This window comes from Crocodylus siamensis, chromosome 5 (genome assembly GCF_052110815.1).
Source record: "Crocodylus siamensis isolate JL-2025a chromosome 5, ASM5211081v1, whole genome shotgun sequence".
NCBI classification, from domain to species: domain Eukaryota; kingdom Metazoa; phylum Chordata; order Crocodylia; family Crocodylidae; genus Crocodylus; species Crocodylus siamensis.
In genome coordinates, this window is record NC_143399.1 from 44,012,202 (window position 1) to 44,037,996 (window position 25,795).

General features: G+C 46.1%; 2 protein-coding genes across 3 annotated transcripts; both read right to left on the reverse strand.

Moving 5' to 3' along the window:
• Window positions 1-486: 486 nt before the first annotated feature.
• Window positions 487-12,432, reverse strand: METTL13 (methyltransferase 13, eEF1A N-terminus and K55). Of its 2 annotated transcripts, XM_090048270.1 has the most exons (8): window positions 12,157-12,430; window positions 10,191-10,944; window positions 8,297-8,496; window positions 6,768-6,963; window positions 5,640-5,804; window positions 3,536-3,748; window positions 2,072-2,203; window positions 487-1,298 (listed from the first exon to the last, which is right to left on the reverse strand). In XM_090048270.1, the coding sequence occupies exons 1-8, from the start codon at window positions 12,307-12,309 to the stop codon at window positions 1,024-1,026; spliced, it is 2,088 nt and encodes a 695-aa protein (XP_089904396.1). In that variant the 5' UTR covers window positions 12,310-12,430; the 3' UTR covers window positions 487-1,023. The 2 variants fall into 2 exon arrangements, with proteins under 2 accessions (XP_089904396.1, XP_089904397.1); XM_090048271.1 differs by lacking the exon at window positions 3,536-3,748 and having other exon boundaries at window positions 12,157-12,432.
• Window positions 12,433-15,158: 2,726 nt separating this feature from the next.
• Window positions 15,159-23,168, reverse strand: ITPA (inosine triphosphatase). The gene is made up of 8 exons (XM_090049307.1): window positions 23,076-23,168; window positions 21,549-21,606; window positions 21,390-21,454; window positions 20,185-20,258; window positions 18,669-18,700; window positions 17,271-17,386; window positions 16,322-16,398; window positions 15,159-15,394 (listed from the first exon to the last, which is right to left on the reverse strand). Exons 1-8 carry the CDS (start codon window positions 23,127-23,129, stop codon window positions 15,271-15,273), a joined length of 600 nt encoding a protein of 199 aa, XP_089905433.1. The 5' UTR covers window positions 23,130-23,168; the 3' UTR covers window positions 15,159-15,270.
• Between the last annotated feature and the right edge of the window lie 2,627 nt (window positions 23,169-25,795).

Below are 25,795 nucleotides of genomic sequence, written 5' to 3' on the forward strand. Positions count from 1 at the left end.
TGATACACAAAATGCAGAGGGGCTGGCTGGAACGTGTTAATTACCACGTTCCACCAGACTCAATTCATCAAGTATGCTGTAATTACAGTGTGTTGGAGCAGGTCAGAGCAGCTTCTCAGCTCATGTATAGGCAGCCATAGTGAGGGCCAGAGACTACAGGGTAAGGAATGTAGGCAAGCTAAAGTGGGAGTTAGGAGGAGAAAGTCTAGTTCACAAGTCAGGCAAGCCTGGTAACACAGCTGTCTGTAGGGTGGAAGATGGAGCGAGTCAGGTGAATCCCAACCCAGGCACAGGAGAGGTAGGACTTGGGTCAGGACAGATGAGGGCTTTCCAATTATGAAGGTGGCTTTTCCTTGCTTCCCCCCCCACCACAACATAGCAGTTTTGGCCCTTGTGCTCCCACTGCTGCTAATGGCCAGGTCTTTCCCCCTCCTTTGCCCTCATTGCCCAGGCTGCAGGTCCCTGCTTCCCCAATTCCACTTCTAAAAAGGGAAAAAAAGACATTTATTTTAAAAAAGCAAAAAGAACAAGGAAGTCTCTCACTACCCACATTCAGAGCTGGAGGAGAACATGGTAGCAGCACTCCAGGCAATACATAGCTGAAATGGCAGAGAGAGAGGGCCTGGTTCCCCTCCCCTGAACCCTCTACAAGTTAGCAAGGACAGTGCTGCAGTGCCAGGGCACAGTGGCCTTTGCAGATGGGAAGGAACTTCTCACTCCATTCATCAGTGCCCAAGAGCCCCTGCTGGGAAAGTGAAGGACTGCCCAATTTCTTTCACTGCTGTACAGCAACCTGTCATTCTCCTTTAATTCCAGAGATCCTGCAGCCTGAAGGGAACTCCGAAGACTTCAACTCCACTCTCAAAAGCTACAGTGGATGCACTGTTCCTACTCCAGACCCAGGGATAATCTTCTGTGAGGCACAAGGTCAGGGGCACCACTCTTCACACAGCATTACCCTCTCTCTTCAAACCTACAGTATAACTAGATGGATAGCCCTTTGAGGAGGCTGGGCCATCCCTCTCACACAATCCTCACTGCCTTCAGCATGTCAGACAGAACATAGGAGCTGTCCCATGCTTGCCCAGGCTTCTTCAGTGCCCTTTCCAGGGTCCTGGCACTTTCAAGGATCTCCGAGGTCACCAATTTCCCTTCAGAGTGCAGCTTGCAAAAAAGAATCTCGTTGACCTCCCCCTCAATCCTTCGTGCGTAGAGGAGAGGGAAGACCTCTTTGAGGACAGCCAAAACTGAGTCTTTGAGCAAGGAGTCTCGGCACACCAGGTTGAGCACAAAAACTCCTGGAGCAAGAGAGAGGACAGACAGGTTAGTATCAGAGTAACTAAAAGGCAACCTGCCCCTTGTACACCAATGCAGAAATGCTGCTGAGAGGCTTCAAATCCCAGCACACCATGGTCTGGTTCGACTGGCACTCAAGCCGAGTACAACATGTTGGGACCAGCAGCAATGCTACACTCACAGTCCAGCTGCCCTCCATTTGTGCCCAGGACTTGGAGCACTTGGAGGCGTCACCACCCTTGTTCAGCAAACATTCATGAGCACTGGCACCAACAGCAAACCCAGAGAAACCCCATACACAAATATCAAGCAGAAAACAATACAGGATCAGACTGTGACCTTGACTTCTTTGCAGCAGGGAACCCTGAACTCTGTCAGAAGCCCTGTTCAATCAGTAGGCCCACTTGTGAAGCGAGGTCCTGCTCACACAGCAAGAGACAGTACTGAAATAGTGGCAACTTCCATTCAGCACCTCCCTCTACATTAATAAATGAAGCCACAACAATCCCCTCAGACGGGGGCTGCCAGCTGTTTTACAGAGCAGAAAAACCAAGGCACGGAAGGTTTACTCAGCAACTGTGTGGCAGAACCAGGACAAGAACACAAGAGTGCCACTTCTCAGTACCCAGCTTTTACTGCTGGGTCACACTGGCTTTCCTCAATATTTCAAAAGATGCTGACACTTTGCATTACTATGAGTAAGTGTACTAGATTGGCATTGGAGCACATGCAAAGGGAAGATTTTCAGCCTGGCTGCAAGATAGCGGCTCCGTACCTTCTGGTGCGAGGATGGTTCTAACCTTCTGCAGGAAGGATTTTTCCACAAAAGCCTGGGGTGGGCAGCTCATTCCCAATGTGGGATCTTTGCTATCTACATCAAACATGACAGCATCGTATCGGGCTGGTGCTGTGAAAGGGAGAACAGAAACCAGTCATCACCCCCAAAGGAAAAAAAAAAGAAGAGCAAGTGCTGGATAAGCCAGCAGCAGCCACAGCTGCAGTCATGGGAGAAGTGGCTGAAGTAGTAAATAATCTTTTTGGCTGCTTACAGACTAAAAACAAACCAACCAATCAAAAAAAAAAAAAAAAAAAAAAACACACAAAAAACCTAGAGCTTTACTTTACACTCTACATGCCCCCATGCTAAGTCCAGCACATGCCCAGAGGAGACACTGCATTAGTTGGACCTAGCTCGTCCAATGTCTGTATAGATCAGGTGCTGCAGCAGAGCTTTTTTGGTGCTTTTACATAATAGCTGATTGTATTGGCTTTAGATAAAAGCACCAAAACCCCCTGATCTACAAAGATGCTGAGGAGCTGAGTTGAACTAACACACTGCTTCTTCCAGTAAAGCATGTTTTTCCCCACCATACCCATCAGTTCCCTTTGTGTATACAGTCCCTCTATCCAAAAGGAACTCTTAAAGGGCTTTGCATATCAGATATACAGGGGATAGCTTTCCTTCTTCTGAAATGCATCTACCACTGGAGTGGGATGTACCAGCTGTTTAACAATTAGCAAAGTAAGCAAAAGGAGATTGTCAAGCTGGAACTGTCACCAGCTGGAATGCAATTAACCACACTGGAGTTTGGCCCAATTCTCACACTACCAGGAAACCTTTAAAATGCTGGGAAATGGCATTTTACAGCTTCCCAGAAAGGTAAGCACTCCCCAGAAAGCTAGGCAAGGTTCTTTGGGTAGATGCAATATCTTTTATTAGACCAAGTGAGTAGTTGGAAAAAGTTCTTAGCAAGCTTTCAGGCTCAGTCACCCTGTGCCTGATGAAAGGTATCTCTGCTGGTCTGAAATTCCCTGGAGTGTAATCAACCTGAATAAAAGGTCTGTTTTGTTATGGGTGCCCTTTCAGGTGGGAAGTAGAGGTCATGGAGAAAGGGTTGGGTGAGACTCATAGCAATTGCCTATTAAAATAAAGCAGTAAGGGAAACCCTGTAATGATGGATGGCCCCTGCTTCAGTGGAGTCTCCTGTCTTGTGCTTCTCCTTCCCTCCTGTCCCATCCCTAAATTGCTTGGACAATTAGAGCTGGGGATCCCAAAGGTTGGGCTCACTGCCCAAGTTCAGGCAAGGGAGGGACTCTTCTCTGTCTGTCAGTTGGTGTCACCACAGGAGTGGCACTAGGCAGCCATGAGGGTGCTGTCACTCCATTTGTTAGGGGGAGGGTACATCAGCTGAGGGAACTCTGTGAGAAGTGTCAAATGCCTCAGAATGCTGTTTGTTACCTTCTGCTGCAAGCTTAGCTATGTAGTCCAATCCATCCGAGATGTGAACGTGCATCCTGTCTCCCTGGGAAAAGTCAAACCAGCACGTAGCTACCTCTAGCATGGAGGGATCGATTTCAACCACCTCAACGTGGGACTGGGAGAAATAGTCACGAATGAAGACTGGCAAGCTGCCCCCACCCAAACCGATCACCAGCACCGCAAGCCGGGCCTCTGCAGTTGAAAAGCAAACAGGAAAATTAAACTTCACTGCAATTCAGCGCCCGTGCTCCAAGGCCTGAGAGAGACACATGAAGCATCACTGCACTTAGTGGGCAACAGAGTTGCTGCTGGGGTAGATTTGGAGCATGGAAGGTGCCATCTCCAAAATACATCTCAACTTCTCTAACCCAGCTTTACAGACCAAGAACAATCAAAACCCTTTGCCCTCCACATCCCAAAGTTGGATTTAACATACCCCTCAATTGTGGTCTCATCCTGCTTCCCTTGCTTCACACCTCCGTTGATTGGATTTAGATAATAAAAAGCAAAGTTTGCCTTCTAATAACGGTTTCATCTGGCCCTGAAGAGTCCTGAAACACAGCCCATGGCACCTTTTTTCATCTGACCTGGTGCATATTTCCCTTGCCTCACTTTTGCTAAGGGCACATTACCTTGCCACTGGCAACTCAACCCCCAAAAGAAAGATACAAGCATAAGAAGCGAAGTTCATTGCATGGAAGCTCAGCATAGCTTAGGTGTCCAAGTCAGCAGACAATTCAGTCCTGGACCAACATGGCTCTACCATTTTTGCAGCTCTACAAGAGTGGCTGTACCCCAGCTGTGCAGCACCTGTCCCAGCCCCACATCCTCCCTCACCATGGGGGCCTCGATCTTCCCCCCTCATGCCCCTTCCCTCCCCCACAGACTTACCAATTGGACGCTGCTCTCTCTAAGCTAGCAGGCTGCATTCCTGGCTGTGGGCATGCTGCAGCTGTGCACATGCATGCAGCATCTATCAGTGACATTACTGACCCCATCAGCCAAAAAAAGCCAGTTGCCAATAACGTCATTTTTCTTTCATCAGTGCCAATACAATATGTACTGATGCATCAGTGCACCTCTACTGAGCACTCAGCAAAAGCGAGAAACAAAGAGAGCTATACAGACAACAACAGGACTGTGCTATTTCCCTCCACTCAGCTGCAGTACTACAACTTGACTGAGTCCATAAATGTCCTTAGGATGCTAAGGCCACCCATGCAGGCACTGCTAGCTGGTTTTGGGTCACACAGAATGCTTCCTGGGGACTATCCTGAAAGCACTTGCCTACTGACATAAACTGTTTCAGACTAGCTCTGCAGAGACAGCAGGTCAACACACTAACTCAAGTATCTCCTAGCACCAGGACATAGTGGCATTGTTACCCACTTTTTTCCATGCCAACTGAAGCCCAGCATCCAATCAAGAAAGTGTCCTGGCAACAGACAGGGGACACAGCCCAAGTGAGATCTCAGCTTTCTTCCAAGCATACAAGACTTTATGCTTCTATAAAGAATCCCACTGGGGGAAACTCAAAACACTTTACAAAGATTAACCAACATAACTTCACCCTGATGGAGATAGTTTAGCATTTCACGGATAGGAAAGCTGAGTTACAGGGATGCTAACTCACATAATGAATTAGTATGGGAACAAGGGATGGAAACCAGCAAATCCTAATCCTACCTGCCCCCAGGTCCCTTGCTCTAAACACTAGACCCAGTCACTGCATCATAAGTGTTTTATGTTTCTGTAGCACATTTCAGACTAAGGAAGGTGAAACGGCATTACACAAAGATGACACCATTGAACCCTGCCACCTCTGGAATGAAGAAGTACAACCACCCAAAGCATGACTTGGAGACAACAGAGACTTAAACCTGCAACAGGCTCAGAGGATCTGCTAGGCCTGCCAGGCTATGTTGCCACTAAGCTTGAACTACTGACTGTTTTATCTCCTCATGACCCAGAATTGATTCAACTGAGCCAAGTTCAAAGCAAACACCACTGGAGACCTTAAAGACACATCCTCCGTTTGCTATGGCAGGTGGCCCGTGGCTTTAACAACTCACTAGCACTATACCTGGTAGGGCGTCAGGGTTTCTCAGCAGAGATAGGCCTGCGACCATGGCCTTATGGTGTTCACAGCACAGGTAGCTCTTGTCGATCATCTGAGCAGCTGACACTGGGGACACCTCAGCAGAGGCAGACACAGGCTTCTTCTTGTCCTTTTTTCGTTTCTTTTGGCCTGAGCAACAAAAGATATTGGCCAGATGGACAGACAAAAACACTGAGGGACTGGAAACAATTAGCTTCAGCTTGGGACAACCAGACACCCTAAGAATGCCAAAAACAGTCAACACCGTCCACTTTCCAACTGGGTTACTAAAGCCTCATTCTCTCCAGCCTCTGACACTATGCTAGTTCCTCTCCATCCTGGACAAATGCCATTTCCAGCCTCCCCTTCCTTCCTCAGTGCTCTGACCATATCACTCTTCTCCTCAACAAACCCCTTTTAGTCTAGGAAAATCTCTCTCTAGTTACTCATGCCAAGGCAGGCAACAACCTACTTTATCCTCTGAAGAAGTAGATTGTTGATTATGAACGCTCATGACTCTAAATCAGTCTCCAAGGTGCCAACCTGCCCTACCTTCCATCTGACTTCAGAATAACACAGCTAACCATCTCCGTGCTCACAAAAGCCATCTTCATGTCAAGGACAGCAAAGACTTCAAACAATGCTGTTCAACAAGGAAGTGGGGTGGTCTGAGTTTCTGGGGCACAGCTCTGTCCAGTTGGGCAAATTCAAATGGGATATAGTTGCTACTGCAGCTGTTGAGCTCTCCTTTACTGAGTCAGGACTGTTCAGTTTTACTCTCTTATTTTCAGCATCTAGCTCTCACCTATTCTTAGGGGTTTATATAGAGTGGTGGAAACTCCATCAGAGCTCTGTAAAATCAGAAGGGATAATGGAGTCAGAGAATGTGCCTTAAGGCACAATGCCATAGCAGACCATAGGATGAACTACAGTATCAGGGATACAATATGGTTCTTTCCTTTGCTTCTGTGATTCTCTTCCCTGGAGTCCCTCATACCAGACATTATCATCAAATCTGCTGCTACTCTAGAATCATACAGCTATTTCTGCTTCCATTCCAACTCTTCCCAGCTCCTTACCACACCACTGAATACAGTATTCTTAGTTGCATACCTTTGGTGGGTACCCTGGATAACAGTCTGGCTTCTGACTGCACCACGTTTCTGTTGCTGAGGAAGATGAGCCGACGGAAGTAACACATTTCATCCCCTTTCACGTCTTCTATAACGTACTCCCCACTTGTGGTACTGGTGTCACGGTGTTGAACAGTCCGGACCCCAATGTCCCCACCTACAGACAGAAAAGGCACCTGGAAAAATGGAAGAAAATGAGGAAAACTAACTCACAAAAGGAGATAAGAACAAGCTGCAGGCCTATACACTGCAACTGAAAATAACATTGAAACAATAATGCCATGAACAAAAAGTAGTGTGGTACTTCAGTCTGAGGTATGCCCAACTTAAAATATCTCCTCCTCCCCTCCCCAGTCCCCACATAGGCTAATGGAGACCTAACATATCATTAGCACCGTGTGTCCTGGCTTAACTGGTCCACATCCAGGAGCAAGATGTGAGAAGGTAGTACTGAATGCATTGTTCAAAGGGGTTCAGAATTGGGGTTGCAGATCCAAAGTCAGTCTGTAGTCAAGCTATCCCTAAAGCTTTTGAACCAAGTTGGGGATAGTCTTATGAGACCTGTTACTCTCATGGGATTTCTAACATCTTGGCTCACCATCTTGTGAGAGTGGGTGTTCTTGAGAGATTTAGAAAGCAAATCTGAATTTACTGGAATTTGAGAAAGGTTTGGATTAGAGACTCTGGTTTTGCCTCACTTCTTCTTCCACCTGCAAAAGACTGACAGAGTCAAAGTTTGACCAAGTGGTATCTAAAGAGTCACAATAAACTCTTCCATGCCTCCTCCTAGAAAGCCTGGATAAACTACAGGGATCCTAAGAGCTAGCAGGATATTCGATGCAGTTAACTGAGAGGAAGAGAAGTATTATTAGGTCTGTGTGACAGTAGTTCACCCAGTGCTTTTGCTACCATGACCAAGATATTAATTCAGATACAAGAAACAAGGTGTATAAATAACTTGTCTTAGGAGTAGCTACATCGTTCACTTTTCAGGGAGGGTGGAATAAAACTACAGCAAGGTAAGGGAAGGCTCTTAAGAGCCAGATAAAGTGGGAGAGATTAAGGTCACAATTCTCAAGAGGCACACTGAAAATTAACAACTCATTTTAAAACACTGTAAAGGAACCAGATTTCTATAAGGTCTCTCAAGTAAGACCCCTTCACCTCCAAAATAGGCATCCCAAAGCCAGAGTTATACGAAATAAAAAATGATTAGAAACAGAGTGGGAGTGGATATATAAAAACAGCAACTGGATACCAGGCTGCACCAGATCCAAAAACCCACAACCACTATCAGACCTGAGGGCTGCAGCTCGACTCCATTTCTAGTTAAAAGCAGAACCTGACTGTAAACAGAGATATGGAGAGCTCACTGCTTTTGCAACCAAGAGTAGGCTCAGTCCAGGCCAGTGGGCAGGAATTGAAAGAAGTAGATTAAAAGCTGTAAGGTGCAGGATGTGCTGAGACAATGCCTAGGAGGTGGAGCATGCCTTTGAGAATGGAGCTCACCTGTTGATGGGCTGGGAGGCCAGGTGGTGCCAGCTCCATCACTTTTCCCGACAGCTCAGCTTGGATGCTTTCCATCCCTTCGTAGTGCTGATCTCTGTGCAAGGCAACTGTGATGAGCCGCCTGAACCCCGCACTCACAGCCAGCTGCTTCCGACCATCCTCCATGCCAAACAGCCACTCAGTTTCTCTGCCCTGTGGTACTAGAGAAAGGGGTTGCTAGCAGGAGACAAAAAACAGGTAATACTACAGGTCCTGCTGGTTCATCTTAATCCTTGTGCTTTGGCTGATCAAGGCAGTTGCCTGCTTCCCCAGCACAAGGGCAACTTGGACTAAACACCATGTTCCAACACACAGTATCCCTATGCTGCTTGGATCAAGGTAGAGCCAGTATGCAGTGTGCTTCTGGAGTCTTTGGGGCCTCCTATGATTATGCCAAAGAGGAAGACAGTTGTGATCTTCTCTGTTTGCCACATTAAAGCCCTGCAATAAGCTGAAAATGCATCAGTGAGTCAGAGGAAGGGACTCCAAAACTATCATATTCATAAAACAAAAGGTTTGTGGTTCCTGCACCATAAAGACCTGCTTGTCTGGAAAAGCTGCCTACTTGGAGTCAGTGTCAACAAAATAATACTTAATGCTCCTCAGGATCTTTTCCATGTATAGATTTCAAAGCATTCATAAAAGCAGAGCCCTGAAGTTACAAACAGGACAACTGAGATGAAGAGGTTTTTAAGGGACTTGTCCAAGGGCACAAAGTGAATCAGAGGCAGAGTAGGGACTACAATCCAGGAATCCTGACCCTGGTATGCACAAAGGACTGAGAGTATGTTGCTTCTCCTGCAAGAAAATCAGATATGCCACACACTCATGACAGACAAGTCTACCACAGTAACAAACAAATTACAACTATTACTGACAACATGTTTGACAACCAAAGCAATGCTGAATATTTGAGAGAGGTCTCAGATTCAGGAGCTCCTGCTGATTCTGTATCCAGCTCCTTACTTGCCCAGATGCACCATTTTTCACGCATACAAACAAGGAGGAATTAATTGGACAAAGTTTATGTTATTAAATAGGCATATTCCTTTTTGTGCTAATTTATACTGGGTGGAGATAAAAACAGGACAGAGGAAGTTAATGAGAATGAAGACTGCATTACTGACATCTTCTGCTTATTAGGAGACAGATTCTTTAACTGTACCTTCTACGTGGTACCTTCCTCCAGAAGTAGCTCCAGCAGTTGGGCTCTTCCCAGGGCTAAGGTACCATTCAACATAAAAGGTGGTAGAATCAGATGCTACCCATTAGGAGAAACAATTCTGTCATCCTGCATTTGCACTCCAGACATCATGAGCTCTGATGCAATAAACCCCAATTTTTAACAACATCTTTAGAGAACACACCAAAGGTACCACATGGGGAAGGTAAGCCTAACCAGTCATACAGCCCATTTATATCAGCCCTTAGACTCCCAGACTGCGGCCACTCACAAACCCTACACTGTTTATTATCAATAATAAAGTGATGATGAATGCAGAGATTGATAAAATGGCAATATAGGGCATCTTATTATTCTGATCCTAGACTCCCAAAATTTTTCACACACAAAAGTTAGGGCTCATTGAGGCACCTTGAACAGTGGCCTTATTTTCAGAAGTACTGAGCACTCTTCAGCCCCCATACAAGTCAGTGGAAGGGGGCAGGTGCTCAGGTGTAAGGCTCCTACTTCAAAGCCTAACATTAGACACCACTTGAAAAATCCTGACCTTGATGAGGTCAGTGAGAGTTTTGCCACTGGTTTCCACGGGGTTATTTGTCCTCCTTCCTATCTTGAAATTCTTGACCAGAGAATTATCCCATGCAAAACAATATAGGAAGGAACAAAACTCACTGATGAAGATGGCAAAGTGATTGTCCCGAGAAGGTTTCACTGATGGGCTATCCACCACATGCAGGGTGTAGCGAGGTTTCCTGCTGTCTTTATCATACAGGTCCAGGGAGACATGTCCTGCACTCAGGTTTTTGTTTAGCTGGTTGCGCAGCAGAGCGTAGTCCTGTCTCTCCCTCACTGCCTCAGCCAGCTGCTCAGCACTTTCTACTCGCACTGGCTTGTCCTGCTCATCGGCACAGATCTCAAGGATCCGCAGAGCCGAACCAGGGATCTTCTTGAATTTGGTCATGACATAGATGAAAACAGGCAGGACAAACTGTCCCCTGGTTTCTCCAACCTCACTGCTTGCAACCCGGTGAATACGCACCATCCAGCCTTCCTGGGAGAAGTAGGCCACTGCCTTCTTCACCACATGGGCCTGAGCCAAAGAGATGCATAGGTAGCGGCCTCCAACCTGAAGAACCCGAGCAATCTCTCCTAACATCTTGTCCACCCTTTCCAGTGTGGTCTCCTCTTCATCAGTTAGGACAGCATCAAGGGTGCCCTTGTCCAACACCACTTGGAACTGGGCATCCTTGAAATCCATCTGCAGCATGTCCATCAGCAGATAACTCATCTTTGGCCTCCTGCCTGCATTGCGTTCCCTCATCTGATTGATTGCCACCTCGCTGATGTCGATGTTCACGAGGTCCTCATAGCCGACATCATACATTTGTTCGCTTAGTTCAGAGTTGCCACAACCAACTACGAGCACCTGAGAAATTTTAAGAAAGATAATAGGGCTACTTTCCTGGAAATACACAATGTATCCACTGGGCTAAACAGGACTAAGTGCTTTATAAACAGATGCCACAGAGATCTACCAATAGTGGAGTCTCTGCATGACAAAACAGGGATCCTGGTTTTCTCCGATAAAAAAATCCCCAATTTTTCAATTAAAAAAAAAAAGTAACCCCAAATCCACATTCTTTCACGATTAAAATGCAATGCCACTAAGATACAGCTACTCCTTGTTTAATATCATAGTTACATTCTTGAAAAACGCAACTTGAAGCAAAATGTTGTTAAGTGAGGGGTACCTGTGTATACACATGCACACACTTGCATCTTAGTGGCATTTCATTTTAATCATGGAAAAATTTGGATTTTGGGTTACTTTTTTAAAATCCAAAAATAGGGGGCTTTTTATTTTTTTATTTTTTGTTTTAATCAGAGAAAAGCAGGAACCCTGGTGATAAATTTACCCATCACTTACAAACCAAGCCTTTGCAATAAACATATTAAGAGACAACTCACCACACACCTCCACAGAGAACATAGCCAACATGTATATTTTAAACACCCCCATTGGTAAACTGGAGTGGCAGAAATACTTAACCAATATGCCGTCTGAAGAGAGCTGAAACCCAGCTGCAGGTCCAACACGAGCAGACAGACTACAAGCACCTGAACTAAAGTTTGGCTAGGATATGGGGATCCATGCCATCTCCCTGGAACCCCGTACTCCTACCAGAAGTTTCCCAGGATGAGTTATGAGTGTTTACCTGTTGGTCAGCATCTTTCAACAGCAGCACAGGCTATTAACACAGCAGGGGCAAAACAGGTGATAACTTGAAGGGGATCCTTATCTGGATGCAGTGAAAAGGGCCCACAGGGCTCTGCCCTGAAGCTACCTCCTAGCTTGGGGATTCCTACCCACCCCAGGGAGGATGGTGGGGAGCCCTCCTGTTCCCCAATGGGTCGGGGCCACTTTAGGTTTCTAACCAGCCCTCGGTTTTGCTACTGGGCTGCATCCAGCTGTGGTTATGAAGCAGCGATCACTTCAGCCCCAGTGCATAGGACAGCAGCAGAGCCCAGACCCTGCTACACCTCCTCCACCGTGTTGGGAGAGTCAAGGCCCTATACCACGGAAAGATAACCAGAGTTGCTTGGCACCGGCTGCGCCCTGCCCTCCTCCCCTGCTCACCTTGTCTCGGGGCTTGATGTACTTGTGCAGCACCCCGCACAGCTCCAGGTAGGTCCCGTACCACTCGAAGGCTTTCTCCCCTCGCTGCTGGAAGAACCGCTCCCAGTACTGGGCAGAACCGAACTCCTTGGTGCTCTTCGGCAGCAGGCTCATGGCGAGGCCGCCGGGAGCCGCAGCTCGCACGCGGGCGGCGAGAGGGAGCACGGGGCAACCGCGACCACAGCCCGCTCTCGGAGGCGCCCCCGCGCACGCGCAACTCCCCCCACAACGCTCGCTCGTGGAATGCTGGGACTATATCCGGGTTTGGTGTCTCCCCATTGAGTCCGCTTCTCGCAGCTGATTGGACGTTTCTTTGTTCCGGCTCTTTCCCTATTGGCTCGTTAGTCCCCCCCCACCCCTTTTCTGGCGTGAGGTTCCGCAGTCTCCATAGAGCCGGGCAGTTGCTTTCCACTTTGTCCCTCCGTGTAGGTGAGGCGGCTTCGGCCCCACGCCTCGCCAGTGCTCAGTGTAACTTCAGCTCTCTCTGCCCCGTGCGGTACCTGCCGCCCTCTAGGGCCCACAGCTGTGGCTGCGCTGTGGGAGCTGCATCTCCAGGCTGCCCAGCTCTGCGGCTTTGCTTCCCTCCGATAAAAATCACGCCCTATCGCTGGTGCAGAGGGAGCCTGGGATCATGATACCAGGCTCCCCCTGTATCAGTAGTAAGGTACCACAGCTGTGAGCCCTGCAGTTGACAAAGCTTGTAGCCGGAGCAGCACTGCATGCACTGAGCCCCATCAGTTGTGGGACTCGTAACAAGGACAGCAGGCCAGGCATGCTTTTTCCCACCTAAGGTTGAGTACAATCAGAACAAATGGCACAGGAGCTTTTTACATGGGTGTCTACATTGCAGACCTCAACAGGATCAAAGAGGGAAGGAGACAGGATGTGCCTGTGGGTGATGGATCTGAAGATGTACCTCTTCCCATCTACTCTCATTATATCATCCTTCTGCCTCATACCCCTTCTGAACCAGTATGATACCTACCCAGTGTAGGCAATACTGGTTTGATGGGAAATAAGGCTTTCTACCAAATAAATACCAGGAAGTTTTTCAAGAGTGCTATTTTTCCTTCTAACCAGAAGCACAACCATACCAGGTAATTCTCTCCAATCTATCTAGCCACCTCTCATTCTGCCAGGAGTCTGAGGAGATCTAATACAATATTCTGATTTCACACCATTGCTTATGCAAACTTGGCCATAAACAATGACCTATTTGTGCACCTAGATTTTATTGGTGCATACTACTTGTACTTATAGAGTTCTTCTGTTCTTCTAGTGCTGTAATCCAGGCTTACTAGTTTCAGTGCAGAAGGAATTGGAATTTTGATGAAGTGTAGTATTGTGAAGGGGGGAAAAAATAGTATTCCAACATTTAAGACTCAACAGAATACCAGCAGAGAATCATGGGAGTGTGATAACTGAGGGTACACTGGCTACTGCAGATGCTACAAACAATTCATTTATTAAAGCAGTTGCAGTTTTTTTCAAGTTGAGTAGAACTTATGGCATGTTTAATTCCAACAATATACAGCAAACCACTGCTGCAAGTTTCTTCTTGATACATGAGTAACCTTGTATTTCATGTCCATGTAGATATGCAAGATGTCAGCTAGGAATCAGATACGTTTACTATAAACAAGAAATAGGACATTTTAGCTAGTAAGATTAAAACGCACAACCTGAGAAAGAGAAGGTGATTGCTTTAACCAGTAGGGCTGTGCAAACCTTTGGGTGCTGATTTGATTTGGAGATTGGTGGCTGAATCTCCAAAACTGAATCAAATCAGGGAATCACTTTAAAAGTTCCAAATTAATTTGAAGCTCTGTGAATCTATTTGGAAAAGATTCAGAGCTTTGGTGATTTGGGCAGCCCCCGCCTGCTGCAACAGGGTGCTGGACCCAGGCTCCAAGCTGGTAAGTATGGGGCAAGGGAGAGGGCCCTGGAGGAGCAGGGAGGGGACCGTAGTGGGGACTCCTGTCAGGCCTCATCTCATGCCTTCTCCCCCAGCCCCCCCTATGGCTGCCCCACCCACCTGCCCCAGCTCCTGGCCCTTTTAAAAAAAGCCCCTACTCACTGGGTGCTGCCAGGTAGGGGGTGATCCCTGCTGCCCCCTCCTGTCCCATGCTGCATTGGGGGCTCTATCATGAGCCCATGACCCCTGCTTACTCCCCCAGTCCCCCCCCCGTGGCTGCCCTGCCCACCCCAGCTCTGGCCCTTTAAGGAAAACCCCCCAGTAGCTGCCCCCCCTCCCCCAACTCACTGGCTGCTGCTGCAGCTTCAGGGCTTCTGGGGGCTCACACAGTGTGGGGCAGCAGGGATTGCCCCCCTGCCAGGTAGCAGCTGGTGAGTTGAGGCTTTGTTTGGTTTTTTTTAAGGGCCAGGAGCTGGGGTGAGTGAGGCAGCCATAGCGGGGGTTGGGGGAACAGGCAGGGGTCGGGGGGTTTGTGACAGAGCCCCCGTAAGGCAGTGGGGGGTAGTGGGGAATCGCTCCCCACCTGGCAGCAGCCAGTAAGTTGGGGCTTTTTTTTTTTCTTTTTCAAAGACCCAGGAGCTGGGGTGGGTGGGGCCTGTGTGATTTGGAGATTCCGCTGATTATCTCCAAATCAGATTCAGCCAAATCAATTTGGGACAGTGATTCGAATCGCCGAATCGAATCACTGTCCCTCAAAATCGGCCAAATCCAAAGCGAATACTAGCTATTTCGTACAGGTCTACCATCCAGTCGTAATCTTGTGCAACAGTTGGTTCACTGATCTTATTTCATAACCTGCCAAAATCATGGTTAATAAACCAATCCCACAAAAATCAGAAAAAGAGTTCAGCAAATTGTTCAAACTGGCTGTGAGATTTTAATGATATAAAAATGTTTGTGTGAGCGCTTCAGCAATTAAAAAACAATATAGATCTCTTACCTTTTGCAGGTGCTTTTCAGAAGAAAAGAAATGGAAGAACACAACCTATTCATGGCTTTAAAATGAATAGCTTTAATGTACACACTGTACAAACAACTACAAATGGACATTACGTTTTACACAGAGCTTTCTGTATGAAGTAAAGGCTCCAAAGAAAAAACTAACTGGGACTGGAGGTGGCATCTGTTGAGTTACTCTGCTGGATGAAGTAATTGGAGAGTTCATTTAGTGCTCTATAGCGATGAGAGATGGAATTCTTCACTGCTTTAGGCAATTCTGCATACCTGGGGATTAGGAAAAATAAGAAAATAAGAAAATTCATAGATCCAACAAAGCAGAATTCTAAACTATAACTACAAATGCCTCTCCATTTGTTCTCATAATGCTAAGCTTTAAATATGCCTTTTATGACCGACTGTATTCATTTTCAGATGCGGTACCCTTGAATGTCTTATATAGACAGATGCTGTCATCTATGTTGACTATGGACTCTCTCTCATCATAAAGCCTGCCGTAATGTAATTTCTGCTTGTAACTAAAGCCCATTCTCTTGGCAAGTTCTGCTTTCTAAGCTCTTTCTCTTACCATATTGAGAGGCCACAAGACTGAACATATCTTAATTATGGAGAAAATCTTACAGTAGAATGAAAGTGTCTCTCAGACCACACACCTGAATCTCTGCTGCCCTGTGCAATCATTTTCACTAACAAAAAGCTACTTCACATTACTGTAAATGACTGCCCAAATTCAGTACAAAAAAAATCGGGCCTTCCATGCAACCCATTTCTTCAATGCTACAGACAGATGCAGCTTACCTAGGTTCAGATTCAATTAAAAAAAACAAAAAAACAACCAAAAAACTGTACAGTGAACTTCAACAATCTCAATATTAGCAGCTACTAGAGACAGAGGAACCAGCAGCTGCTTCTCACTAGTCTGTGAATGGTCCTAAGCTGGAATGACAGGAAACAACAATATGCTGAACAACTTGCTTCTTTTGTCCTAATGCGTTAGAAGTTTGAGATGGACTGAGGTAGGGAGTACTGCTCCACACTTCAACCAGAGCTTCATAGAGCCAGGATTTTATTTTAATCCCATCCCACCTTCTCTTTACCAAAATCTGCAGTCAGCAGGTTCCACTTTATACGGTAGCAAATACTTAACACAAGTTCTGCTGCCTGCTCTTCAAAAAACACAGAAAAGTCACTTACGTCTTTTCATAACCATCAGGTTGGAAGCATGGATCCCAGCCAAAGTCTCTGGGGCCTCTAGGTTCAACTATGTGACCCTGCCAATTCAAGGAGGAAGAAATAAAAAGTTTTTCATCACCTTTTGTAACATTTACCTTCTAGATTCTCACGTACTGAAAACAAACTCAGTAACATTTTACATTGATCCCTGCTTTTTGAAACAATCAAGAGCCCAATGCTTGACAGAATATTAGCGTTTTCCCAAGACAAGACCAGTGCAGACCACCAGATTTCAGTGCACCACCCTTTCATACCCATATGCATCCCTCCTGCATGTCCCTCTAACCTTCGCTACTGCCTCTGATAAACACATCCATCCTAGAACATTTGAACGAGTCAGCCCAAATAAGCCTGCCTTCTTTTACACAAAACATACTGGGGGATCAGGAGAGAGGAACTGCAACAAGGTTAAAGGCTGGGTGGAGTTAAGATTGTGGATAGATCCAGACAAGACAAGTCAGCTGTGCAGCTCTGTTCATTTCTGTGCGTCTCAGTACCAGGAAGTTATGGCCATGTTAGAAAGAGTTGAGAGGAAAAGCAACCCCCAAATATGAGTTAGACATAGCTACATAAAAGGCCTTGGGAACTGGTGTTAGCTGACTGTCATGGTGTAACTAGACATTTAGCTTATAGCTGTCAGGGTCCTGGAGGACTGCACAGGCCACCAAGCTTATGGAACACCACTGAACATTCAGAACCTTGGGCCAAACCTGGGTCCTCTTGGACACCAAGATAAATAGCCTGATATTCAGAGGAGCTGAACACTCAGCTTCCATGGAAATCTATGGGAGCTGCAGATGCACAGGATCCACTGAAAAAACAAGGTCACAAATTTAGGTAACTAAATATGGACACAGACATCCCAATACAGGTGAGCCACCTGTATCTGTACAGCAATGTGAATACCTACATAAGTTTTGCCTTTGAACAGCTTCACTGGGTCCTCCAGGTTTCCAGAGCTGAACGCAAAGGTGCAAACAGCATAGGCAGACTTGTCCTCAAACCCCGCCAGCAGCTTGTACAGTCCTAAGAAACAAAACAGGTATTCTGTCAACTAAATGCCACTGATAAGAAGTGATTTGTGAAGAACTGGAGGAAATGCAATACATCAAGTAAGTAATATCTGGCAACCTGTGGCTTGGCCTCCTGCATACTGTACCCACACTAACTAGGGTGATCATATTACATGGACAACAAATGGGGTGCCCTGTGGTTAATTCAGGAGACCAGTGACTGGGATACCTGCATTCTACTTGCAGCACTTCCAGCAATCTTACAAGGGGGTTAATTATTATTTTCAAAGTGCTGGGAAATCCCTGTGTGTCTAATTCCCTAGTCAGATAATCAAAACCTGTATTCGCTGATGTGCGGAATGGGGGGCTTGATCCTTTTAACCCATCGCAACCACTTATACTCAACCTTCAAATGCACAGATCCTGTCAATTTCAAGAGTGTTATTAGCTGCAATGTGCTCCGAGTAATAAAGTAAGGAGCCTGAATCAGGTGAGAGCATGCTATTCCCACAGAAATTAATAGGTGTGTTTGAATCAGTCTAAGTAATAGCTTTAATATAAAAACCATTTGATATAGCCCAATGTAACAGCCATTTTGAAATAAAACCATTTGGTGTACAATGAGTAGGAAACTAAACAACATGGGGGGGAAGGAAAAATACATAACTGAGGGCAGCATTGCTGAACTCACCATTTATGACTGTAGAGAAGTCATGTTGTCCAGCAAATAATCACTGCACACAAAATGTTTTTATTCTGAAATTGTCATTATTTTCTGAAATAGCTTTGCATAATATGAAGCCATTTGCATGATTTAAATGGATGCCTGCCTCATGGTCTTATGTTCTTGCCTACAGATGTCTTAAGTGGATTCTACTGAAGATTTATTCATCTGATATTAATGACACTACATCGCCATCACTTTCAGTCAGTCTATTTCCCATTGAACACGCTTGTGACTATTATCTAGCAAAAAGTAATGTCTTGGGATAGACAGGAAGCCTGAGCTGAATACCCTTGTAATGAAATATTTAGCTGCAAGGCCCAGCAAGTCATCAACACAGAGACAGCTGCAGAAGTTATTATGCAGATGAGCTCATTTGTAACAAGGTACGGATGAAGATGAGGGCTAAGGACAGAGAGGTAGAGAGAAAGAGAACCAGGCAAGGAGAATGGCATGAAAACCTTGAAGGGAAAGAGATCTGTATTGTGTTGCTGCAAGGTGGCATTCTTTCCCAGGAACCTGCTATCATTGATCAGGAAGTGACATTGAACAATAATTCAGAGGGAGATACCTTCTGGTTTTAACTTTTCTAGAAACCATTTTCTGAAACAAGAAAAAGAGAACAAATGTCAGTTGGAAGTTACTTTTGGGTCATTGCTATCATCAATGGAAACATTTCTAGTGTAACGTTCTACTGAGGGTTCTCTTCTCACAGTTTTCCTAGTACCACCAATCCTGTGCTACAAAATACTAATTTACCCATCACACCAGGAAGTCAGGCACTCCTGGGAGTAATACTAAAATCAGTGGAGCTCTGTGCAGGTTCATAGGTCCACCATCTTCAAGTTCACTATAAAATCTGATCCTGTTTCTTAAATGCATGCTTCTGTAGCTTTCTGGCCTAAAATTCTTTTGCTATTTGTTTTCAATCTTTTTTGTACCAAGACCCATTTGTAAACTTTGATGACCAGTGCTGACCCAGAGCCTCTCATGCCCAACCTGGTGCTCTCTGCCCCCAAGTGTGTGGGCCAGGGAGAGTGTGTGTGGGGCACAGGGGGCCCCAGACAGCCCCTTGCAGGCTGGAACTGTGTCAGCCTCCAAGGGAAAACCCATGGGCTCCCATGTTTTTCTTCTTTACAAGAGAATCCATTTTTACAGCTTGATCCATTTTTAAAGTTTGTTTGTGGCCCTTTCACATATTCTTGTGACCCACTTTTGGGTCGTGACTCAGGGGTTGCAAAACGCTGACCTAAGGAACTCAGGAGAGCTGGGTTTCTCTCAAGTTGCTGTGCAACTCTGGGCACATCACAAGTGGCAATTAAATCAGCTCTTTCCTGTCAACTAGCTAACTGAACTCATTCATGTTGGGAGAGTGATCTTATGCCCAGTCCTATAGTCATGTGAATCATCTTGCAATATAGTCATATGCCAGCTTCTCTCTTTCCTGCACTAGTACCTTGAATAAGCAGAGATAATGTTAAAGAAACTGTAAAATAAAAGACAGTGCCAAGATACAAGGCAGAACTTTGTTAGCCTAGTTAAAAGCCTCTACATTTGGAAATCTTGTTACACACTGAACTACAACAGTCTCAAGATTCCCATTATGCAGTAATACAAATCCTGTGACTTGAATTTTTTAAAAAATGATTATAGTAGCTCTTTCTCTGTAGCTGAAGCATAATGGGCAGAATTCCTCCTTGGTGTAATAACTTTGATGTAGTTGTGTTGGGGATGATTTTTGTCCAATCACAAAAGCTGATCCTGCTGGTGATGTCTGAATTGGTGCAAAGATCCATTCATGTGGGTTCCTCTGCAAGGCCAGGCCAAAAGATGGGTACAGGGGCAGGGAGCAGCAGTTTCGGAGTACATCATTTCACAAGCAATAATTTTTGAGTAACATACATAAAAACAAGAAACACCTAAGTACAAATTTTATCTCCATCCTCCTTGTCTGAGCTGAAGTTGTAGGAGCTAGAACAACAGCAACGTAGAAGAGAGTTCAAGGAGTTTTGAAAGCCATGTATGAAGCACTCCCAACAATCTCATTTTATTGCACAACTGTATACATGAATTTCAGCTTCACTTACATGTATGGTCCTGGGAGTCCCCCCAAGGCACTGAAACACAAGCAAGTGTCTTCTACTATAACAGGTCCCTGGATCTGCAGAGTAGAAGGAATAGAAAGAGAATCATTAGATTCAAGGGGACAATGTGTTTTCCAAAGTTGGCTTTTTTTCTTACCACCATTATTTCCACAAAATGCTAAGAGCTTCATGAGAACAAAGCACCAAAACTCCTTAAATTTGAGGCTATATATGAGAAAGCAGGTGAAAAAGCCTGTGATTCCTACCACCAATAGCTGGTAGTCACACTACCAAAGCAGAAAAAAGTTTTGCTTTAGATCACTGAGCAGAGCTAATCTGAATAATTCATGTGGGCCCCTTCCTTCTTTATTGGGGAATGACAGAATCTGAAAAAGGAGGGGTTTTTTTGCATGTCCACACTGATGTCTTTCATCAGATCCACAATCAAGTTGTCTTTGGAAAAAAAATTTCTTACAGGCTCTTTTTAAAGAACCCTGTTAAAATCAGAGGCTAACAGGGTGCAACATCATTACCCATCAATAAGGTAGAAATAAAGGAGCCCTGTCAGTTCACAAACAGGTATGAACTGTGTTCTAGGGATATGGGAGGCCAGAAGACTACAGATCACACACTCAAAATGCTTTACATTGTTCCTGTGCTACAAAGACAAGAATATGAATTGCCTGAGATGGAGATCCTTGTAGCAGCATTCTCCCAAACCAACTAAGCTGACCTCATTCTCAGCTTGTATCAGATCAGAAAAAGATCTAAGGCAGGCCATCCTCTGAGATGCAGCAAGCCAAATTAATGAAGTTTGTTAATTCAAGCTTTAAGGTAGGCCAGTTGCCACCAATCTGTGTCTCTGCCACATGCCACTGCATGGCACCTTACATCATGGATCTCCCTGCCATTGATTGCGGCTACGTGGCAGCACTACCGTGCTGGTTCACAGGTCAGATACAGTCCTTTTGTGGGCCACACCTGGATTCCCCTAAGGGCAGTGATACATTCTTCTATAGCTATATTTAAATATCCTGAGTCCCTTCCATTGGACCCAGTCAGTTCATGAGCATTTAATTTTCCACTAGCCAAAAAGTGCCTTGTTATGCTTGTTGGTCATAGCAGGCCGTTTAAGCAAAACCGTTGATTACTCTGAAGCAATGTTATAATAAAACCTGTGACAGTGGTAAAAAGAAAAAGGAAATTACCTGTTTTGCAGCTTCCCTGCATTTCTGAATGGAAATTTCATCTGGTTCTCCTTGATATTCTGGTACTGGAAAAAAAAGTTGGGAGGGAATCATTTGAAACATGGCTACTAGGCCTTTAAAATGTCAGCAATTAACAAGTGAAAAAAACTGTGCACTTACAGTCAATTTTTTTTGCAACCAGACTGTACGGAAACTTATCCCCTAGAATTTGAATGACCTATTTAGAATGAAAAAGAAAGATCCTTCAGATAATTCTGAGGAAAGATGGCATCCATCTGTTCATAGACATCACAGAGAAATTGGACTAGAAGGGACCTCCAGAGGTCATCTAATCCAGCCCCCTGCCTGAGGCAGCATCATCCCTATTCAAACCATCTCACACAAATCCATAATCTAAACTCTTTGTAAAACTACCCTGTTAACCCAGATGCAACACAGGACACAACACCCTAACCTACCACAGGTAAAGCCAGAACCACAACAGCCAACCTCCTGCTTTTATAAAAGGTTTACATATTCTTAAGGGATCCTGGACAGAGGGCCATGCCCCCACCCTCCGTTACAGAGGAAGGTAATTCCCCACAGTCCATGTAAACTGGACCATATTATATTTCTCTTTTCCTATGAGAATAGTCATGTCTTAAAGGAAATATCTGATTTATGCTGTGGGACAAGAAAGATTTAAAGAAAGAAAAAACCCCCAGGAAGCATGGGCAACTGGTGCCTCCTTAGTCGGGGGGAGCACTTGCCCCCCTCTCCCCACCCAGCGGCCAGTCAGCAACTGGGGGAAGGGGGCAGGGGAGATAACACATCCTCCTGCAGCTGACTTGTGCCACTCGAGAGTGCAGCCGGGGCTTCTCCCGGTGCCCCTACTCCCCAGCCAGCACTCTTGGAGTTGGGGGGCAGGGGCACCAGTGCTGCTGCCTGCCTCCAGTGGCCTAAGTGGGGAACACTGGCTGTCAGGGGTGCACCAGCGCTCTCGGGGGTGCACATGCATCACCACTGCCAGGAAGTCGAACCATTTAGTGTCTGAGAACAGTGGCAGAGGTTAGGATGTAAACAGCTTGTCTACAGTAACTTTTATATTTTGTAAAGATCACTTGTCTAAGTTTTAGATAAATGCCATGAAAAAAAATACTGGACAAGACTTTTATCTGGGGGGAAAAAAAATCATAGTAGAGTCTGGGTAAAGAAATGCTCAGCAAAGCAGGGGTTTTTTGTTTTTTTTACAGGTAAATTAACTCTGTTAATTAGTGATCTTAGATAGGCCCTCAGCCACATCACCCCTCTGGGTCATGTCCTATAGCCATGCGGTTCACTTAAAATACAAATCTCCAAGCAGAGTCTTCAGTTTAGCAGATTGTAACTTGGCTCCGAGACATGCACTGATCTGGGACTATTCGGGGAAGAATGCTGCAGGGCAGAGTCCAGTTCTTCTGCGTGGGGTTTCAGGCCCAGGTGCAGATGAACGTGACAGACCTGGTGCCCACAATGCTCTGGGGGGCTGGCGCTGACCCAGCAGCAGTAGGGGAGCCGGTGCCTGTTGTGCCCAGGAGCAGCCTGGATCCTTGGCTCCCAGGGGCACGGCCTGCCTTGCCCCACCCCGCGTTGACTCTGGTCTCTAACTATGACGCTGCCTGAGGTGCCAGAGCCCCTTGCCTCCACCGCCAAACGCCCCTCCCCCACCTCCTCCAGCTTCTTGGCGTTGCCGGTCACGAACACCACGCTCTCCCCCGCCATAGCAGAGTCCTCCGACTGCGCCTACGCACACACCTACCAATCACTGCCGGGCGGCGCGTCACCCCGAGCAACAGCCCTGAAGAACCAACCAATGAAAGAGGCCACTCAGAACCAGAAACAAGCGTCTCTCCGAGCACCCTGGGTAGTGTGCTGGTGACGTATTTCCGGTAAGAGGAAGTAGACAACTTCCGGTTCCTTAAGAGGACATTCGCAGTGGTGAGGGCGGAAGTGGTTCTGCCCCGAGTTTCACGGGACGGAAGTGGGGGACAGGAACCGGAAATGGGGGCTGCTGTCTGGCTGTTAGTGTTTTGAGCGGGGCGTGCCTCGTGCTTCGGCTGGACGTCGGCACAGCCAGGTTGTTGGGGGCTGCTCGCCTCCAGTTTAAAAAGCTCTTCTTACCCGCTCGTGTTCTTCATTGTATTTCTTCCAGCCTTCATTGTTTGCAGCAGGAAACACCTCAGGACCTCAGCCCCGTTGGCTCCCTGTCCTCAAAGTCTTACCTGTAGATCGGGGGTGAGGCCTGCGGCACGGGTGCTGCAAGTAGGCCGCCCGCGTAGCACGCTGCAGATAGGGAGGGGACAGGCCTGTGTGACACACAAGGTTAACACAGCTTAATGCCCACAGAGCAGCAGTCAGCTACCCCCACCTGTCGTTAGAGGGGGCTATTGGGTGTGTGCCAACTGAGTTTGGGGGACAGCTGAAGAGGAAACAGATGGGAGGGGGGTCAGAGGTTTAAAACAAGTGCTCCAACAGGGGGACATGGAGCATAGCACACTAACCTGTGCCCACTGGCCCTCCATTGAGTCCAGGGAGCCAGTGGATGCTGCCCAGTGAAACTGTCTGGAGACATGAATGGACCAGGGACAGGAAAATGGCCCCACAGTTCCTGGGGACTGTCCCAGCCAGGGCATCAGGGAGAGGACAGGCCTTGTACTGTGTTATTCTGGAATGTGGGCTGCAGCTCACCAAGTAGAGCTATAAGCCCCCCCTTGCTGATGGGGGCCACCTGAGGGCACGTCACTGATTGCTTGGGACAAATAAAAGACAACAGGGATGGAAGTGAAGGTCATAAGTTCAAAACAAGTGCTCAAGTCGGGGAAGGACACCAAGCTGAGCATACCAGACAGTGTCCATACTCAAATCAGTCCAAGAAGTCAGGGGACACTTCCCAGTGAAACTGCCTGGAGACATGAACAGACCAGAGACAGGGAAATGGCTCTGCAGTCCCCAGGGGTCCTCCTGGTCAGGGCTGCAGGGATGGATCAGGAAGCAAAGCTGCAGGTATGGCAGAGAACAAAAAGCAGAGCAGTAGATCAGGCAGGGAGTGCAGGGTATGAAGCAGAAAAAAGAGCAACAGATCAAGCAGGAAGCACAGCAGCACATCAGGAGAAAAGGAATCAGAGTGGCACTCAGAGGGTGTGGAGCTAATTTATGGCACACCTGCAAAAAAGGTTGGCCCTCACTGATCTAAACCCTTCCATTCTGGAATTTTGCATGTCTCTGATTAACTTCACTGCTCTTCTCTGGTCTTTTGAAATAAAATATATGCTGTATCCTTTTGTGGGTGAATACATCCAAAGACAGTATTCAAGTTAGGATGCACTGGTAATACTTGATGATGACATCTTACTATTTTCTATCCTTTTTTATACTTTTAAGTACGTTGATTGGGGTTTTTTTTAACAATTGTTATGCAACAAGTTGCCCCAAATGACTTACGTGTTTTTCTTTTCAAATGTTAAGTTCTACTCTGACAGAAATGTATGTGTGTGAATAGCTCAAGTGATTTCTTCAAATTGGTGTTTTCTAAACTGAATTTTATTTGCTAGGGGAAAAAGGGTGGTGTCATGGGAGAATGTCAGACTGGGATATTGGAGACATGGGTGTTTCTGTGGTCTACCACAGACTTCCTAGGTGACTGAGCAAATCATTTAGTCTTTCTGGGCATTTATACGCATACTTTTTCATTCTGCAGCGCACTGGAGATCTGCCGCTTCAGAGCAGGCTCAGAACAGACTCAATTAAGTCTGCTCTGCATGTGAGCTGACACATACCATGCTGAGCTGTGTGCAGTTGTATAAGTGGTAAAGTGTGCATCAGTGTGCAGCAAATGGAGACAGTGCACTTTTGAACTAAAGCACCTCCAATGTTTTTTAGTTCAACAGTACACCACTGCCATTTTCTCAGCATTGACATACATTTCAACACTTATACAATGAAGGCATTGCAGCACTGTTTTCACTTTACAAAGTGCTCAGCGCTGCGGCGCTTACATGTGTAAAAATGCCCTCTGTTCCCCACCTGTAAAATGGAATAGCCACACCTCTGTACCCCACAGGTGTGTTTATGAGGATAAATGTAGTAAAAATGAAGGAAAAAAGAACTGAGGAAGGGTAGAGTGGTACCCAAATGCTTGTTTATGTCCCTCCCAACTATCCAGCTGGTCCAATAAAAGATACCACCCACAATAATCCTTGCTTCTGATAAAACTATATGATGTTCAGATGTTACATTTAGGTGACCCAGAGATATATCTAACAGTACAGACAGTGCTGCCTGGGAACCTCACTTGTTGGTTCCTTTTCTTGCAATCTTGCCAGTTGTAACTAATGTAAGCATTTTTGTCATCTGCAAGTTGTACCACTTCACTTCTCATCCATTTCTTC

What these genes read in the sequence shown, in the direction of transcription:
- METTL13 (XM_090048270.1), bottom strand. Translation starts at nt 12,309, where the DNA reads ATGAGCCTGCTGCCGAAGAGCACCAAGGAGTTCGGTTCTGCCCAGTAC. An exon ending in ACATCAAGCCCCGAGACAAG is followed by an intron (nt 10,945 to 12,156) that starts GTGAGCAGGGGA and finishes AAAATTTCTCAG; the next exon opens with GTGCTCGTAGTTGGTTGTGG. An exon ending in ATCCAGGGTACCCACCAAAG is followed by an intron (nt 5,805 to 6,767) that starts GTATGCAACTAA and finishes TTTGTTGCTCAG; the next exon opens with GCCAAAAGAAACGAAAAAAG.
- ITPA (XM_090049307.1), bottom strand. Translation starts at nt 23,129, where the DNA reads ATGGCGGGGGAGAGCGTGGTGTTCGTGACCGGCAACGCCAAGAAGCTG. An exon ending in GGTTGCAAAAAAAATTGACT is followed by an intron (nt 21,455 to 21,548) that starts GTAAGTGCACAG and finishes TTTTTTTTCCAG; the next exon opens with TACCAGAATATCAAGGAGAA. An exon ending in GCAGGGAAGCTGCAAAACAG is followed by an intron (nt 20,259 to 21,389) that starts GTAATTTCCTTT and finishes TCTACTCTGCAG; the next exon opens with ATCCAGGGACCTGTTATAGT.